The sequence below is a fragment of the Dromiciops gliroides genome, chromosome 2 (assembly GCF_019393635.1).
Source record: "Dromiciops gliroides isolate mDroGli1 chromosome 2, mDroGli1.pri, whole genome shotgun sequence".
NCBI lineage: Eukaryota > Metazoa > Chordata > Mammalia > Microbiotheria > Microbiotheriidae > Dromiciops > Dromiciops gliroides.
The window spans coordinates 635,516,714-635,536,102 of NC_057862.1; the positions used below are offsets into that span (position 1 = coordinate 635,516,714).

At 45.3% G+C, this 19,389-nt stretch overlaps 1 protein-coding gene across 1 annotated transcript in view; it reads left to right on the forward strand.

The window, feature by feature from the left end:
* The first annotated feature begins 3,957 nt into the window (after window positions 1-3,957).
* The window catches only part of CMTM3 (CKLF like MARVEL transmembrane domain containing 3), a 35,199-nt gene continuing 19,767 nt past the window's right edge, over window positions 3,958-19,389 (forward strand). The window contains exon 1 of the mRNA XM_043981454.1: window positions 3,958-4,145. Coding sequence (XP_043837389.1) covers window positions 4,017-4,145 — 129 coding nt within the window. The 5' untranslated portion in view covers window positions 3,958-4,016. The remainder of the gene's footprint in view (window positions 4,146-19,389) is intronic.

The following is a 19,389-nucleotide window of genomic DNA, read 5'->3' on the forward strand; positions in this document are numbered from 1 at the left end:
TCTGCTTGGCTTAGCACAGTGCTTGACACATAGTAAGCTTAATATAATGTCTATTGGATTGGACTACTGGATTAGTAAAAGGACTCCATTCCACCATTTACTAGTTTTATAAACCTGGGCAAGTTACAATACTTCATCTCTAAAATGGGAACAAAAATCCTTTGATTTTCCAGGGTTATTTGAAGAATCAAAGGAGATCGTGAGTAGGCTAAAAGAACTAAAGGAAGTGATTATTGTTACTAATTAACAAGCATTTATTAAATGCCTACTATGTGTTGGGCATGAGAGATATAAAGACATAAGTGAAAGATTCTCTACCTTCAAGAAAATTACAATCTATCAAGGGGACAACATGTAAATGTTACAGAAGTATATGCTATGGAAGAAACATTTAATACTCTGTCTTTAGTTTCAAGACTTTAAAGGACTAGGTGTGCATTAAGAATTAATAACCTGGGGGCAGGTAGATGGTGCTGTGGATAAAACACCAGCCCTGGATTCAGGAGGACCTGAATTCAAATCCAGCTTCAGACACTCGATACTTACTAGCTGTGTGACCCTGAGCAAGCCACTTAACCCTCATTGCCCTGCCCAAAAAACAAGAAGAATGAATAACCTAAAATGGCATTAAGGCTTTTGGGATACCATATACATACATGCATACATACATACACACATATATATGGGTGTGAATATGTATGTATATATGTGCATACATGTATGCTTAACATATATTTTTTCTTTACAAATATTTATATATTTACAAGCTTTGCTGTTCAGAGTGGCAAACGATGGAATTTCCTCTGCTAATTTACATTTCCCCTAGCCAACCAAGGTTGTCATACAACTCTATAGAATTCAGAAACAGACAGAATTCCACAGTCAGGATTAAGCAAACCTACAGAGATTAAGGAACAATCTTTGATTGAACAAATAGAGCAAGAATGGTTTGCCTTTCTGGTGCCTTGAAGAATCAATCACCTTCCTAAAATTTAGTCCAGTCCAGGGGAGGCAGTATGCTCAGCTGTCTTAATCCAAGGGGCTTCTGCCCTTGTCTGGTCACTATTCTAATTCTGTATTCAATGAGATTAGAGTTTTCCTCTAAATTTTGACTTATTTTCTCTTCTGAAACTGCTCAGATACTTTCTTTGGTGAGGCAATCTTTTTTTTTTTTTTTTGGGGGGGGGGATGGTGTTAACTGACTTGCCCTGGATCACACAGCTAGTAAGTGTCAAGTGTCTGAGACCAGATTTGAATTCAGTTCCTCCTGACTCCAGGGCCAGTGCTCTATCCACGGCCCCACCTAGCTGCCCCATGTTTGGTGTTTCAAAAGCATTTCAAACTAGGATATGATCCCTTGGGTTTTGATTAAGTGCTAACAAGGTTTATTTCATTCAGATGTATCCAAAGGCTTCAAATTATGACACTGAGAAAATATGATTTCTTAATATTTTTAAAAGAGGGACTGGGGGAGGTCTTAATATGTTTCCACAATACAAAAAAAATACATAAATGCAAGATAATTGCTGGGGGTGGTGGTGAGCAGTAGTGCCTTAGGGAGGGAGGGAATCCGGAAAGATTTCAATGAAGAAAGTGGCACAAGCTAAACTATGAGGGATTAGAAGATGTGGAGGTGACTAGAAAGTGGATTCCAAGCTGGAAGGACACCCCTATGCAGAGGTAGAGAAATAGAAGTGTCATGTGTGAAGAAGAACAAGGCTGTAGGCTGGGGAGATAGGTTAGAGGACAGTTGTGAAATGCCTTGAATGCCAAACAGAGAAATCTGTGTTACCTCCCTAGAGGTGATAGGGAATGCCTAGAAATTATTGAGTAGAGGATTGACATGGTCAAACCTGTGCTGGAAAATCTCATTGGCAGTGGTATGGAAGGTAGATAGGAGCAGAAACAGATCCATCAGGAGAGACAGCAGGGAGACCAATTAGGAAGCTATTGCCGTGGTCCAGCCTGAAGCTGGAAGCTAGCTATGTCAAAAGAGAAAGAGGGGATCAATGTGAGAGATACTGTATTTAATGGTAGAGACAACAATTAAATGAATGCATGTACTGTCATGGATGACCCTTTCTTTGGCTGCAAACCTGGATGACATGAAGAATAGTAATATTCCTTGACAGAAATAGGGAAGTTGGGGCAGCTAGATGGCACAGTGGATAAAGCACTGGCCCTGGAGTCAGGAGGACCTGAGTTCAAATTCTGACTCAGACACTTGACACTTACTAGCTGTATGACCCTGGGTGAGTCACTTAACCCCAATTGCCACACACACACACACACACAAACCAAAAACCCAGAAATAGGGAAGTTGGAAAGAGGGGTGGAGATAATGAATTCTATTTTGGAAGTGTTGAGTTTTAGGTTCCATATTTGGAAATGTGATTGTGAGACTGTGTGTGTATATATATATATATATATATATATGTATATATATATATATATATATTTGCACATTATTGACATAGAGATGATATTTAAAGCTGTGGAAACCAGTGAGGTCACTAAGAGGGAAAGAACAGAGAAAGAAGAGAAGGTGGCCCAGGCCAGAGCCTTGGGGCATCCATAGTTAGAGAGTAAGAGGTGAGTGATGAACCCATCAAAGCAGACTTATCCCAGGTCCTGTTAATACAACAAAGATACTGACATTCCCAGAGGCCACCAAGACTCTCCCAAACCCAGTAGTAATCCATTTATTTATTGCTGTGGGCAACACAAAGGTTGGCTAAGATGTGGTCACTGCCATTACAAATTTTACAGACTGGCATGAGGACAACAGCAACAAGGAGAGCTATAAGGTATATTTGATGAGTGCATCATCAAAGTGGAAACAAAGCGCTACTGAAAGGCGGAAGGTGTCCATGTGGTCTAGGGATACTGGCTTCCTTGTTGTTCCCTTGAACATTCTCTCTAGCCATCCCCCCCAATGCCTAGAATGCTCTCTCTCACCTCAACCTCCAGACTTCCCTGGCTTCATTCAAATCCCAGAGCAAATCCTACTCTCTACAAGAAGCCTTTGGGCAGCTAGATAGCACTATCAGGCCTGGCTGGAGTCAGGAAGACTCATCTTCCTGAGTTCAAATCCGACCTCTGACACTTACTAGCTGTATGACCCTGGGGAAGTCACTTAACCCTGTTTGCCCTAGTTTCTGATCAGTCAGTCCAATGAGCTGGAGAAGGAAATGGTAAACCACTCCGGTATTTCTACCAAGAAAACCCTAAATGAGGTCCCAAGGAGTCAGACACAACTGAACAACAAGAAGTCTTTACCAATCTCTCTTAAGTGCTTTTCCTCAGTTGACTGCTTCCAATTCATATTGTCTATAGCTTGTTCGTACATAGTATTTGCACGATGGTCCCCAATAAGGCTGTGAGCTCCTCGAGAGGAGGGATTATCTATTGCCTTTCTTTTGTATCCCCCAGTGCTTAGAACAGTGCCTGGACTTCTGCTCCCTGGGTAGGTAATGGGCAGCCGCTGAGGCTTTTTCAGCAAAGGAGTAACATGACCAGATATGAGCATCAAGTTAATCTGACAGCAGGAATAAGGATGGATGGGAAGGGGTGGGGCAGGATACAGGATTAAGGCTGAGAGTAGAAAAGGTAGGTGATAAGGGGTGGGGGGAGAGTAGGAGAGATGGAGGGAGGGAGGGAGGGAGAAAGAGAGAGAGAGAGAGAGAGAGAGAGAGAGAGAGAGAGAGAGAGAGAGCGAGCGAGCATTTTTTTTCAGCCAACTGTGCAGTGGAGATTAAATGGGCCCAGCACTGAGGCAGGGAGAGAAGAGGAGAGGACGAGTAGGAAAAGGGGGCTTTGGGAGGGGGCGGGAGCCTTGGGCCCTGAGGGCTCTCCTCTCACTTGTAGAGCTCTTAGATCTCTCTCCCTCCTCGCTTTTCTCCCCCCCCTTCCTCCTCCTGGCGTTTCCGCAGTGTCATGATTTCCGTTTCCCTCCCTCAAAGAAAGGAGGGTAAGGGGGGCGAGAGGGAGAGAGGGCTCCCAATCCTGCAGCTACCATGTGGCCCCCAGCCGATCCCGAGCCCGACAGGGCCTCGGATGGCCCCCAGACCCAGAACCTGCGAGCTCTGCTCCCCACGCGGGAGTTCTTGTGCTCTCGCAAGGGCCGGCTCCTCCTAGGAGAATCGGTAAGTAAGGAAGCGCCCCCCGCCCCGCATCCCAGAGGGGACCTGGGGGCCGCCCAGGGACGGGACCAGACGGGACGGGACCTGAACAGAGTGCTCTCTGGGGAGTCTGGAAAAGCGCCAGAGCAGCCGCGCCCACCCCAGCCCATCCCGAGCCCTGCCTCCAGCAGCGATCATCTGAACCCAGTCCCGGGGTCCAGGTGTCAACTGGGACCCGAGAGCAGGGGCAGGAAGGCGGCTAGCAGGGAGCTGAGGGGGTGGGGTTCGGGCTGCAAGCATCCCTACCACCCACGGGCCGGCCTGGCAAGCCAGGGGCTGATCCAGCCTGGCAGCGGGATCCCGGACTTCTGCTCCAAGTCTTGCTAACAGATTCTCTCCTCAGAGTTCCAAAATGCTGGGGAAGCCCGGGCCTGGTAGTTAGTTCATGGACCTTCAGAGTTCCTAGGGATCTTGGAACACAGACCGGCAGCGTTGGTTAGGAACCTTGGTACATAGGATGTTTTAGGTATATATATATATATATATATATATATATATATATATATATATTAGTGAGGCAATTGGGGTTAAGTGACTTGCCCAGGGTCACACAGCTAGTAAGTGTTAAGTGTCTGAGGCCGGATTTGAACTCAGATACTCCTGACTCCAGGGCGCCACCTAGCCGCCCCAGTACATAGGATGTTAAAGCGGGGAGGGCCCTTAGAACATGGAATGTCAGCGTTGGCAGATCCCATAGAGAATAGAGACCCCTCCACCAGGTAATTGACGCCCAGAGAGAAGATATTTGTCAATGACTGCACAGGGATTGGTGGCCAAGGTAGGACTAGAACTCGGGTCTCAGAGTCTAGAACATTTCTAAGACAGGGGGCCTGTCCTGGGCTATTGGCTTTCAACCGCTGAGCCTACCTCTTTGCCCCTAAATATCAGCAGCGTCCCAAAGCAGGGGTCAGAACAATACATCTAATGGGTTTAGGGTTGGAGGTCCGGGAGGAAGACAATATTGTAAAGCTCCCAGAGGTGAGATCCAAGTAACCCTCCCCACACACCCTGACAAGCTGCTGCTTGTGGGAGACAGAAGTCTTCCTGGGTAAGTCAGAAAGGGATGCGTTTGATGTCTATTTCCTCCTTGAAACAGATCTGGGGTAGGGAGGGGAGGGGAGAAGGTAAAGACTGAGAGAAGGGAAAGTCTTCTGTCTGTCAACAAGCAACCTCTTCCCTCTGAGACCCTGAGCTGCATCAGAGTTTGGGGGTGGGGGTGGGAGTCAAAGAAGGAGGTATCTATCAGCTGTAAGGCTTCCTGAGTCTATGAACTGCTAAACTGAATACAGCCTAGTCCTTATACGGAGCTGCTACCAAGTCATTTGCTTAAAGAGACTGTGCTTGGGAGGGACCTGTCTGTCCTCTCTTTGCTCAACCTTGAAGTCGATCCTAGGTGGCATGGTGGATAGAGCACTGGCCCTGGAGCTAGGAGGACCTGAGTTCAAATTCAGCCTCAGTGTGGGCAAGTCCTTTAATGCCAAAGTTCCTAACTACAAAACTGCCACTATCTTTCTTTTTCTTTTTTTTTTTCTTTTCCATATGAGGTATTGAGCAGTGGTGGATAGAGAGGTGGCCTGGAAGACCTGGGTTCAGATCCCACCTATGAAACATTCTTGCTGTGTGACTCTCACTTGCCCTCTCAGGGCACCTAAGAAAGTGTTGCTGAACTGCACTGGTGGAGGGAGTTATCCCTTCCAGGAGTTGCCTACACCAGTGAAATTATAAGTCCGGGTGCTTACTCCTACCTGTTAGCTTATCATAGAATCATAAAATTTCAGGCCTGCAAGGAGCCTGAGGGCATTTTTTTGTTTGTTTTTTGGTTTTTTAGTGAGGCAGTTGGGGTTAAGTGACTTGCCCAGGGTCACACAGCTAGTAAGTGTTAAGTGTCTGAGGCCAGATTTGAGCTCAGGTACTCCTAACTCCAGGGCTGGTGCTCTATCCACTGCGCCATCTAGCTGCCCCCCTGAGGGCATTTTGTTCAACTCTACCTGAACAGGAACCCCATGGATAGTGTCCCTAGTAATAAGGATTCTGTCTATAGATGTTACTAAAGATAGTAAGAAATTAACCATCTTCCAAGGCAGACCATCCCACTTTGGGACAGTGAAGGAGGACCTGCAGTAGAAAGAATACTGGGCTTGGGCAAGGAGACTCCCGTTCAAGTCACTGCTCTGCCTCAGTTTCTTCATCTGTAAAATGAGGGGCTTTGGACTCAACTCTCTCAAAGGTCTCTTCCATTCCTGAGAGTCTATGACTATTTTCCTAAAGGCTAACCCTTTAGCAGAGGACCCCTCTTTTGTACAGGCCTATCCTGAAGCCGTGGTGTTCCCCAGATCTCCTCAAATCTCTGTTCAGCCAGTTATGTTGCTTCTCCAGTTCCTAGTCTTAGCTCCATTCCTTTGGTATCCCAGCTGCACCTGGAGAATATTCTTTTTCTTTTTTTATGTTTTTGGTGAGGCAATTGGGGTTAAGTGACTTGCCCAGAGTCACACAGCTAGTAAGTATCAAGTGTCTGAGGCCGGACCTGAACTCAGGTACTCCTGAATCCAGGGCCAGTGCTTTATCCACTGCGCCATCTAGCTGCCCCGAGAATATTCTTGTAATTGATAAAGGGCCAGGCCCTTCTTTGCCCAAATCCACAATTCCTAACTTCATCCCCAAATCCAGTCCACTCACACTTCCTAAATGGCTAAATCTGAGCCCTTTCAGCCATTTAAGATTGCACTTCCTGTGGTGAACATTCCATTCCCCTCCCCATTCTCTCCTTCCCTGCCACCCTTGTCTCCCTCCCCCCCTCCCCCGACAGCCTTTCCCACTGCCACCCCCCCTTGTCATCCCCCTTGCCAACCTGTTCCCCTTGCTTACCCTTCCCTCTTTTGTCTGTCTGTCTGTCTGTCTCACACACACACACACACACACACACACACACACATACACACAGAGCCTTTCCCTAGTCCTATAAAGGTGAAATGTAGCTCACATCCCTCCTCTCTCCCTCCTCTCATAAGACTTCGAAAGAGGAACTGCAGCCAAATTTCTCCTCCTTAACACATCTGGTTTTTGTTCAGTGAAGTCACCATAAGCCATTAAACTTCTCTGCCTGCTGGAGCCGCCCCTCCCCCCAGTCCCTTTGGAAGGCAGCGCAAGTCCCACAGCCCCTATAGAGGAAAAGCAGAAATACTGGGGCAAGTGTTTCCCCTATGAAACAAATGTAGATATCATCCTGCATCCATCAGAGAGAGGCATTGTGGTACAAAGCAAAGAGCCTGAGCTGAGAATCACGAGCCCTGGGTTCTGGTCTCCAGTCTGCCACTTAACTGGCTGGGCTACCCTGAGGAGGTCACCTCCTATCACTGGGGCTCAGTTTGCTCCTCTGTTGGGGGGGGGGAATCTTGGTCCAGATGATCAATGTGAACATTTCTTCTGTCTGTACAGATGGCAACTCCTACACACTTCAATGGCAGCTAGGTGGTACAGTGGATAGAGTGCCAGGCTTGGAATCAGGAAGACCTGAGTTCAAATTGGGCCTCAGACACTTACTAGCTGTGTGATCCTGGGCAAGTCACTTCACCCTGTTTGCCTCAGTTTCCTCATCTGTAAAATGAGCTGGAGAAGGAAATGGCCAAGAAAATCTCAAATGGCATCACAGAACCTGACACAACTGAACAACAACAACAACAACAACACATGTCACCCTGTGTCTTTTCATGCATATCTTTTGAGGAATACTTCACAGAGGGGCCACCTAATATCCTTTCCAGCTCTGACATTTTGTGTTCTAACATTTTACATCCTAAGATTCCTTCTGACTCTGACCACTGGTATTCTACAGAATAGTCTCTATTCTAAGATCCTTCCCAACATGAACATTCTGTGATTCTTTAGAACCTTTTGGAGCCTAAGGCCAAGATCTTCTACCTGAACTTGGACCAAGTGCTAGCCTAACTCACGCCCAGGGCTGGAACAAGGCTGAGGGCAAGTTATAAAGAGGGCCTCCAGATAACATTTAACAGGCAGGGATCCTGGGAACAGGAAAGGCCAGAGCAACAGAAGACCCAGAGGGGGTCCTTCCCGTTCATCCTGCTCATCGCCCTTGCCCTAGTCTCCTTCCTAAAGTCATGGAGGGATTCAGATAGCAAGGGGATACAGTATCTCCACCATCCCTTGAAAATCCCATCCCTCAAAAGGGGCACTGGGCAAACTAGATAAGAGCAGGAGAACAAATTTTGTTATCAAGAGGCCTGAGAAGTCCTAGGGAGCCCTGAGTCCTGGCTCTGACCTTTTTTCCAGGAGAAATCTAAGAAAGCTCCCCATCCCTGCAGCCGGACCTCTCGGGTGTAAATGATACTAGCAGATGCTGCCATTTAGATACCCCTGCAAAGGTAGAAGCACCTCGTGAACATTTCTTATTGAATCCCCACAACCATTCTGTGTAAGGATTGTCATCTTCATTTTACAGATGAGGAAACTGAGTTGTAAAGAGGTCAAATGAGTGGCCTAAGATCATCCACCTAGCCAGTGGCAGTGCTGGAAGACAGTCTAAATTTTCTGACTCCAAACCTAATGCTCTTTCCACAGCTGCTGTTGCTGCCTAGGACAAGGGTGGGGTGGGTTTCAACATCTGGCTACAGTTCATACTGAAGAACCAATGATCACACTTTCCCTAAAGTGGAGCCAAACTCTTTCCCTCCACCAACGCAATCTATATGAAGCCAGAGGGAATTTAGCTCAAAAAACGTTTTTAAAGTATCTAGTATGTGCCGGGTGTTGGACTACATGTAAAATGTAGCTAAGACACAATCTAACAGGGGGACAAAAGCCACTAAAAGGTACCTGTAATGACAGTCATACATAAGTACATTTAAAAAGATGCAGAGCAGAGTCCTATGTGAGCTTTGAAGATGAGAATGTCAAAAAGCATCTGGATGCATCAGGGCAGGCTTCCTGGAAAAGGTGTCACCAATTATTCAATCAGCATTTGTTAAGTAACTTCTATGTACAGGACTCTGGGGATAGAAAGGCAGAAATGAAACAGTCCTTGTTCCCATGCTAGTGGGGAGACAAAATTCATATATAGAGACATATACAAAACATATATTTAAAAAACACACACATAAAGTAATTTTAAAGGGGGATGGGGCAGGGAAGGAAGAGGTGTGCAGGAGAAGTGGAAGGTGAGCCACCAGTTGAAGGAAACCAGAAATTCCAAGAGGAAGAGGTGAGGAGACAGTAAGTTCCATGCATGAGAGATAGCCTGTGCTGAGGCAAGCAGAGATAGAAGATGAAATATCATGAGTGAGGAACAAGGCCAGTTTGGCAGGACCATAGAGTTCACAGAGGAGAGTGCTGTGTAATAAACCTGGAAAGTTAGCTTGGAACCGGGTCGTGAAGTGTTTTAAGTACCTAACAGAGGAGTTTGTGTCTGATCCTTTGGGTCAGAAGGAGCTATTCGAGTTTATTCAGCAGTGGAGTCACCTCATCAGAATTTAGGAATACCACTTTGGCAGCTGAGTGGAGGATGGATTGGAGTGAGGGAGAAACTAGATGGGAGACCAATTAGGAGGCTGTTTTATAATAGTCCAGGAGAGAAGTAATGAGAGCCCAAACTAGGAAGTGGCCATGTGACTTGAGAGAAAGCAATAGATTTGAGCTCTCACAGCCATGAAAATCCCTAAGACTTGGCCATCATTCAGAGATGTACAGTGGGCGAGGGAGGAGTCAAGGGTGACAGAAGTTTTGAACCCAGGTGATTAGAAGGGTAGTGATGCCCCCAAAACAAATGGGGAAGTTTGTTTTGTTTTGGACATGTTGAGTTTGAGATGCCTAAGGGACATTTAGTTCAAAATATCGGGGAGATGTGGGGCTAGAGCTCAGGAGAAAGCCTAGGGCTGGATATGGTAGACCCGGACGTTATCTGAGAGCCAGTGTACCTGTCACCAAGACTGAGGGTATAGAGATAGGAGAGGAGACCACCCAGCACAGAGCTTCAGTGAATCGGGTGTGATATTGAAGACAATCTTGAAATGGAGACTTCGAAGGACCCATTCAGACAAGGCTACAGAGGAGCCCAGAAAGAAAACAGTGTCACGAAAAGACAGCCAAGACTGTCAACAGTGCCGGAGGCTTCAGAGAAGATGGGGAAGATGAGGGTTGAGAAAAGGTCAGAAGTTTTGGCAATGAGAGACAAACGATTGGCATCTTTGGAAAGTTGTTTTAATTCAATGACTGAAGCCAGATGATAGGGGATTCCGAGGAGAACGAGGAGAGGAATGCAATGAATGTAGACAACTTTTTCTAAGAGTTTGGCTGAGAAAGGAAGGAGAAATATGGAGTGAGAACATGAAGGGATTTTAGGGTTTAATAGGGGCTTCTTAAGGACAGGGAGACACAGGCATGTCTGTAAACATAGGAGGACTTTGAGTAGGAGTGAGATAGATTAGAAAGACGGGGAAGACTGGAGGCCAATCTGCTAGAGAAGATGGTTGGGGATGGGATCCAGGGTACACATTGACTGTAGGAGTTCTTAATCTGGGGTCTGGGAGCTTATATTTTTAAAAATAAATAATCTTTTAATCACTGTGTTTCAACACAATTGGCTTCCTTTGCAATTCTATATATTTTATACATTTAAAAATATTATTCCAAGGGGGCAGCTAGGTGGTGCAGTGGATAAAGCACCAGCCCTGCATTCGGGAGGACCTGAGTTCAAATCCAGTCTCAGACACTTGACACTTACTAGCTGTGTGACCCTGGGCAAGTCACTTAACCCTCATTGCCCTGTAAAATAAATATACATATTTTAATATATTATATATTAAATATTATATATATAATTCCAAGAAGAGGTCCAGAGGCTTCACCAGACTGCCAAAGGGGTGCAGGACACAGAAAAGGTTGAGAACCCCTGGTGTATAAGGATGTCTTGGTGAGGAAAAAGGCCACCTCTTCATCAGAGACTGGAGTAAAGGAGTAGATAGATTGGAGGTGGGTGATCGGGTAATAATGTCAAGGTATGTAAGATGTGGATAAATGAATACCCTTGATTGTCTAGGTGGAAATATGAGGTGAGAGCCACCTAAGAAGATGAGGGAGGATTGGGTGCTATGGGAGGCTTGAGAAGAGAAGAGATGGCATATTTTTTTTGCGGGGCAATAAGGGTTAAGTGACTTGCCCAGGGTCACACAGCTAGTAAGTGTCAAGTGTCTGAGGTCAGATTTGAACTCAGGTCCTCCTGAATCCAGGGCCAATGCTTTATCCACTGCACCACGAGATGGCATATTCGAGATGGGTAATAACTGAACATGTGAAGAAGGAAAGGGAGGGTGTTCCGGGCATAGGGAACGGTATGAGCAAAGGGAAGCAAGGGGAAAGCACAGAGCAGGTCTGAAGTACGGAGGACACTCCAGTTCCCCTGCGGGCAGGCCTAATGGGAAATGATGGTCCTTGGCTGAGATGGCGAGGAAAGGTCATTTGAGGTTCTGGGCTGGCTTCATACCAAAGAACCAGAGATAAGTGACTTTTCGTCCTCAGCTGGGCCTGGAGTCTCCCCACAGTGGAATGGAAAGATTATTGGGCTCGGCATCCAGAAATCTGGGTTAGACAATCCAAACTGTGGCCTTAAGCAAGTCATTTCACACTCAGAGCTTCATCTTCCTCATCTAGAAAGTGGAAATAAGAACCCCTGCAAACCCTAAGTCATAGGGCCATCCACAATAGAGAAAAGCTTAAATCACAACAATGGGAGCACCCTCCACAGCTCATCCTGTAAAGTCGAAATGAAAAGGCTATGGCACGAGGCTACAGTTTCTTCCTCAGTCCGGTTGGGGGGCGGGGGGGGGGGTGGGGGGAATCGCCATTCTGTCCACAGGGAAGTGAAGGGAGGGGAGAGGTGGGGGTGATAAAATCCCTCCTCAGAAACAAAGCTGGGACTCAGGCCTGCGGCCAGCAACCCCCAGATCAATGACATCATCTTTCCTCTACTGAAGGAACTTAGTCACAGCCCTTCTCCATCCACGGCCCCTCTTCCTCAATTTGTCCTTCTCCTTGTCCTCCAGACCACAATCTGCCATTGTTTAGCTTCCTTCTTCTTATTGGCCATTTGGGGGGGGCAGGGCTGGCATCGAGGGCATTTTATTTTAAAAAAACTTGTTTAGAGGATTTTGTTTTTTATACCAAGGTCACCAACCAATAATCGCCCCATCCTCCCCTCCACCCAATTGAACCCTTCTTTATGGCAAACCAACACAGTGACTATGTCTGCCAGTGAACCGCTCCCCCCACCCAGGCCAATTTAGAAAATTCTTCAGGGAATAGGCTTCTAGAGGATGTGGGTGTAGGCAGCATGGGATAGTGGAATAAGTGGGCCTGGCTTCAAATGGCATCTCTGTTATTCTCTGCATTATTTAGGGTGAGTCATATACCTTACTCTAGAACCCAATTTTCTCATCCATAAAATGAAGGGGATGCAGCTAGATGGCACAGTAGATAAAGCGCTGGCCCTGGATTCAGAAGGACCTGAGTTCAAATCCAGTCTCAGACACTTGACACTTACTAGTTGTGTGACCCTAGGCAAGTCACTTAACCCTCATTGCCCTGCAAAAATAATAAATAGATAAAGAGATAGATAGATAAATGAATGAATAAATGAATTAATGAATGGATGGAAAGACAGATGATGGATGGATGGATGATAGATAGATAGATAGATAGATAGATAGATAGATAGATAGATAGATAGATGGATAGATAAATAAATAAAATGAAGGGGATGGACTACATGAACATTAAGGTCCATCCGATGATAACATTCATATGGGCACCCGTAGTGTCATTAGTCCTCTTTGAAAACAAAAGGGGGCAGCTAGGTGGCGCAGTGGATAGAGCACCGGCCCTGGAGTCAGGAGTACCTGAGTTCAAATCTGGCCTCAGACACTTAACACTTACTAGCTGTGTGACCCTGGGGAAGTCACTTAACCCCAATTACCCCACTAAAAACAAAACAACAACAACAACAACAACAAAAAGGACAAACAACAACAACAATAACAACACATGGGACTGAAAATCCAAGTCATTCTACACTATCACACACACCACTACCCCACCTTGTTTTCTGGAGAAAGGAGACTCAGGCTTGGTTAGAACAGTTTTTCCGCAGCATTGATGCCACTGAGCCCTTTTCCAAATATGATACCATGACTGGCTGCGTCTTCACTTCAGCTGTCTCAGGGACGGATCCTGAAGGCCACTCCTTGGCCGTGCCATCGTAGGGAAGATCAAGCCCAGTTCCTCTTAGCCACTCGTGTCTTCATAAATTGATCCCAGCCCTTTTGTAATTCACTTAGGTCTTCTTGTTGTTGTTTGAATATTTTGGACCTACTGTATGATAGATACTATACAAAGTGCTGGGGAGACAAGGGAGGAAGGGGAAGGGAATAAGCTCCTACTATGTGCCAGGCACTGTGCTAAGCCTGAGAGGTAGATGCTGTTAGCAGCCCTATTTGATGGTTGAGGAAAGTGAGGCAGAGGGAGGTTGAGTGGCTTGCCAGGATCACAAAGCTAGTAAGGGTCTGAGGATGTGAACTCGGGTCTTCCTGATGCCAGACCTAGCGCTCTGTCCACTCTGCCACCAACTAACTGCTTCCTAATACAAGGACAAAACAGGAAATGGTCCATCATCAGTCAGTCAGTCAACAAGCATTTATTAAGCACTTGTTCTGTGGTGAGGCAGTGTGGAAAACTGGGAATACAAAGAAAGACAGATGCAGCCCCTGCCCTCAAGGAGCTCACAATCTAAAGAGGAGGCAGCATGCAAACAGCCATGCCCAGAGAAAACAGGTACCAGTGTAAAGGGGATGGGGTCTCAGAAGGAGGGTCCCGTGGAAAACCTTTTGCAGCTGAGTCTTGAAGTAAGTCAGGGAAATCAGGAGGAGGCAGAGGAATGGGGGAACAGTCAGCAAACAGGAGTAAAGTTGGGACATGAGTGTCCTGTGTGAGGGACAGCAAGGCCAGGGTCACCGAATTGTCAGGTATGTGGGGGGAGTAAAGCACAAGAAAGGAAAGGCAGGAAGGGGCCAGGCTGTGAAGAGCTTTACAAGTCAAACAGAGGACTTTAGATCTGATCCTGAGGCCACTGGAGTTTACTGAGTAAGGGGCTGACGTGGTCAGATCTGTACTTTAGGAAGAACAATTTGACATCCGGGTGGAAGATGGACTGGAGTGGGGGAGAAACTGAGACAGAGACACCAACCAGATGGCCATTGCAATAGGAAGAGGTGATGGAGGTCTGTACTTGGGTGGTGGTTGTGTTGGAGGAGAGAGGGGAGCTTACATGAGAGAGATTACAAAGATAAATGACAGGACTTGGCAACTCATTGGATGAAGAGGACAGAGTAGGGAGTCAAGGATGACACCGTGTATTTTGAGCTTGAGTGACTGAGTCTGTGGTATCCTTGGTGGTGATAGGGAAGTTGGGAAGAGGGAAGGGTTTGAGGAGAAAAGAAGCTAAGTTCTGTTTTGGACATAATGACTTTGAAATGTTTCTGAGACATCCAGTTCAACATGTCCAATGAGCAGTTAATGAAGCAAAACTGGAAGTAAGGAAAGAGGTTAGATCTGAATAAATAGATCTGAGAATCATCTACATAGAGACTGGTTGGATAGATGGATCTGGTAGTCATGCGCATAGAGATGCTAACTGAACCCATTCCCAGGAGGTGGAATGGACAAGGTTACCCAGAGGGAGAAGAGAGAGAGAGAAAAGGGCCCAGGACAGAAGCTTATGCTTTGGATAAGGAGGCTGAAAAGAAGGATTCAGGGAGGTAGGAGGAGGACCAAGTAGGAAGAGAGGGTGATTGACAGTCAGAGGCTGCTGAGAGATCAAGAAGGATGGGGATTGAGAAAGAGCCATTCCATTTAGCAATTAAGAGCTTCTTAATGACTTTGGCAATGTGCTTAGCCTCTCTCACCAGCCTCAGTTCATCCTGAGCTTTAGCATTCCTCAAATCTTTTACAGGACCATGTCACATTCTTACCTCCATTGGGTTACCATGCCTTGCTTCCACCTTCTTTATTTGAGATCTAGGTTGGTTGGTGGGTTCCTTGTTTATTCACATCAGTCTCTTCAGATAAATCTCATTTTTCCTTTTCATTGAAAGTTTCTGTTCTTCAGAATTTCATTCTTGGTCATCTCTCATTCCTCCTGGGCTGACATTCCTTGAAGCATTTAGACATACCCTGAAGCATGGGATCCTAGCCATCCTCTCTCTGAACCCTTTGAAATCTTCTTTCCCCAAATCTAGGGAGTGTGGCAGCTATGCCCAGATTTCCTCTCCTTCTGAATCACAAACTCTTAGATGGAGCGGTCAGCTATCTCCAGGGTTCCCATCACTTATACCCCCAAAATCATTTCCTCTCTATTAGGGAGAGTCAGATCCAGAATAATTGGTCAACCACTCAACAACCACTGACTAAGCACTTATTATGTGGCAAGTATTACACACAAACACAGTTCTTCAAGTAGCTCCCCTTCTAATAGGGGAGACAGCACGCAAATGACTTTACATCCATGATGAATACAATGTAAATGGAAGACAATCTCAAAGGAAGATACTAGTAGGCTGGAGAGGAAGAGGAGGAGGCAGGAAAGGCCTCCTGCAGGTGCTAGGATTTGAGTTGACCCATAAAGGAAGCCAGAAGGCGGAGGTGAGGATGGAGAGGAAATTGAATTTCCTCTTGTTGGTTCCTCTACCTTTGGAAGAATGAAATGATCACTAAGGCAAGTCAAGAAGTAATTAGCTACTCTGATTTGGGGTGGGGAGGGATTGGTGGTAGAGAGAGTCTGGATAACAAGATAACTGAAGTCTCCCATCACTACTGCATAATGCCATTTACCAGGCTTGGGATCTGTCTCCCAAACTCTGCATCTAGTTACTCTACCTGTCCCTGTGATCTTTTTTATACTTAAGTTATAAAACCATTCCTGTTTCATTCTACACTGACCAAATACTTCCCATCATTCCCTTCTGGTTCTTGGATTTCCTTAAATGAGTACACTTGTTTAATATTAGCACAGTGCTAGGCACACAGGAAGTGCTGTATAAATTTTAGCTATTATTATTATTCAGTGCTACCCCTGCCCTATCTCCTTTTGACTTTCCATAGCCATAGTCAGGATATGGGTTTCTTCTCATCCATTTTTATTGATGCCCATGAGGTCAAATTTTCGTTCTTGTGTTAGTACTCCTAATTGCCCGTCTGTTGTCTACACTTTCTGCATTTATATATAGGTACTTGAGGCCATGGTTTTTTCTAGTAGCTGCTTTCTTGTTTCCTGTGAATTTCTGAGTCTCAACTACTTTGTTCTTCTTCCTTCTTTGTGGTTACTATCTACAGCAGCTAACTTTGGGGATATACATAGGTAGCCCTGTCCCTTAATAAATGCTTGTTCCCTCCTCCATACTTATTACTCTAAAGCTATTTTGATTAGATTTGCGAATCCATTCTTAGTAGCCTTTGAGTGTGCTCCATCTCTGGCCAGAAATTTTCAAAACTCATTCTCAGATGCCACTTTTTCCTCAGCTGTGCATTTCCCGGACTGGTTTTTCTCTCCTACATCCCTTTCCCCCAACGGGCAACAGTGAGAAAAACACAAGCTGCACCCCTCTGGTCTTAAGGCTTAATCATCATTGGCAATATTTTTCCACATCCCTTCTGGAAGTGCCATTTGTGCCCATGGGAATCACCCAAAAGGGGCAATTGTCTGTCATCTGCTTTGCTAAAGTCTTTGAAGATTCTCTGTTATGTCTTGGCTGTGTTATACCCCAGGAAGACAACGGATCTGTCTGTTGTTGTTATTAGGACAACAGATAGCTGTCTCAGTACCCCTGAGCAGAGAATCACCAGTTGTTAATACTACTCATCTCTTCTTCCTCTGCTTCTACCTGGATGATCACTTACCCAACCATTCCTGAGGCTCTCTTCTGTCATTCCTAGCAGGCTACATGGCTTCTTACACCTCAGAACATCTAACTGTCTCTTCTTTAGGAAGAGCCTCAAATCTATATTAAGCTCTAATTATACAAATGTCCTTTTCCTTCCCTTTCTCCATTCTCCATAATCCCGGAAAAGGTCACATTAGATCACTCCCTCTCCACATCAGATCATGTTCCCCCTTCACCAAAATGAAGCCTTGCTTCTGTTACCTGTAGAAACCTTCCATTCCCCCAACAACCCAGAGTGTAGAGAGGTGTTATTTAAGTCCCTTTCCCTTCTCCAGAGAAAGTAGCCTACACTTGGAACATAGATAACAGCCACTTGGCGGTTGGAAGATAATGTTGTTGTTGTTGTTGTAAAGATCCAAGCATCGGCATTTCCAGAAGTCTCTGCACAATTTCCATCACATTTCTTTGGTTGAGATTTTCAGCCTTGTTTCTGGAAAGAAATTATGGGTACTACACCTTAACCCTCAGCCCCTTGCCCCAGCCCTGATCAATGATTGATTAATCTATTGGAGGCAGCTATAAAGGGCAGTGTATAAAACACTGGCCCTGGATTCAGGAGGACCTGAGTTCAAATCTGGCCTTAGACACTTGACATTTACTAGCTGTGTGACTCTGGTGGCCTGCAAAAAAAAAAAAAAAAAGATTGATTAATCTGTCTATCTACTTATCATCCATCTATCTATCTATCTGTCTATCTATCTATCCATCTACTTATAGCAGCTCTGTTTGCATCCGCAAAGAATTGTAAACTACCCATCACTTCTAGCGTTATAGTATATGAATGTGATGGAATACTGTTGTACTCTAAGAAATAATGAAGGGGATGAAGAGATCCCTGGGAAGACTTGTAGGAACCAATACAAAATGAAATGAGCAGAACCAGGAGAACAATTTATATTATAACAACACTATTGTAAAGACCAACAGCTTCGAAATACAATGACTGGCCATAATTCCAAAAGACTCACGATGACATATGCTATCTACGTCCTGACAAAGTGCAGAGTGACACACAGAGCTTTTTGGACGTGGCTAGTACAGGAATTTATTTTGCTTGACTACATACATTTGGAACAGAGGTTTTCTTTTTCTTTTTCATTTGAAGGAAGGGGCAGGGAGAGAAGGCAGATTTTTGTTCACTGAAAAAAAAAATTAATCAAAATAAATAAAAAGAACCACAACAAAAGAAGCCAATTGGAGGTTCAGGGCAGCAGTGAAAGCATCTGAAAGCTTCTTCCTATATGCTTCCCCTGATCCTGCCACCCCACCTCCCAGCCTGCCCTCCCCCATGCAGCTGTGGAGGGGAGGATGTAAGAGAAAAGGTTGATACTCAGGGCTTCAGATGCTGCTAACACACATCCTGTTGCTTTGTGCCAATCATGTAGAGAAGCCAGCAGTCTATCTCCGCCCACCTCCCCAGCCTGTTAATAACTGCTCCCAAATAGCAACCTCTTCCAGCTGGGAACACAGGTGCAGGAAGAGAGCTGCTGGGTGGGGCAGTGGAGAAAGTGTTGGACCTAGAGTCAGGAAGACCTCATTTCAAATCCAGCCTTAAACCCTTACTAGCTGTGTGACCCTGGGTAAGTCACTTAACCTGTCTGCTTCAGTTTCCCCATCTGTAAAATGGAAATAATTATAGCACATAGTTCCTAGGATTGTTACGAGGATGGAATGAGATAACATATGTAAAGTGCTTTGCAAACCATAAAGTTTATATAAATGTATACACAATGTATATATTTTTATTTATAATTAATAATTAATAAATATAATCAATAAATAATTTATAATAATTATATATATATAAATGCTAGCTATTTTTTATCATTATTAGGTCTCCTTCCCAACTCCTAGGCTTCCTCATTAAGGTCTGCCAGCCAGTCATGATCATTTGACATATATCCCTGGAACACCAGGATTCCAAGCTCTTCAGCAGTAACTTGTGTAGGAGCCAGAAGACCTGAGCCTGGAACAACCTGAACTGAGTGTTCAAATATGGGGTTTGGACTGGGATGACCTCTTAGGTCATCCTGTTATTATGATACCACGTCCCCAACAGAAACCTGAGCTCATTTCCACATCTTCTCTTAGCTTTCCTAAATGACCAAAAGACAGCAAGCGGCCACTTCTGACTGTTCAGTTTCTCTGGGGAAGGAGGACCAGCAAATCAATCTATCACATGTATTAATGCCATGCACAGATATGGG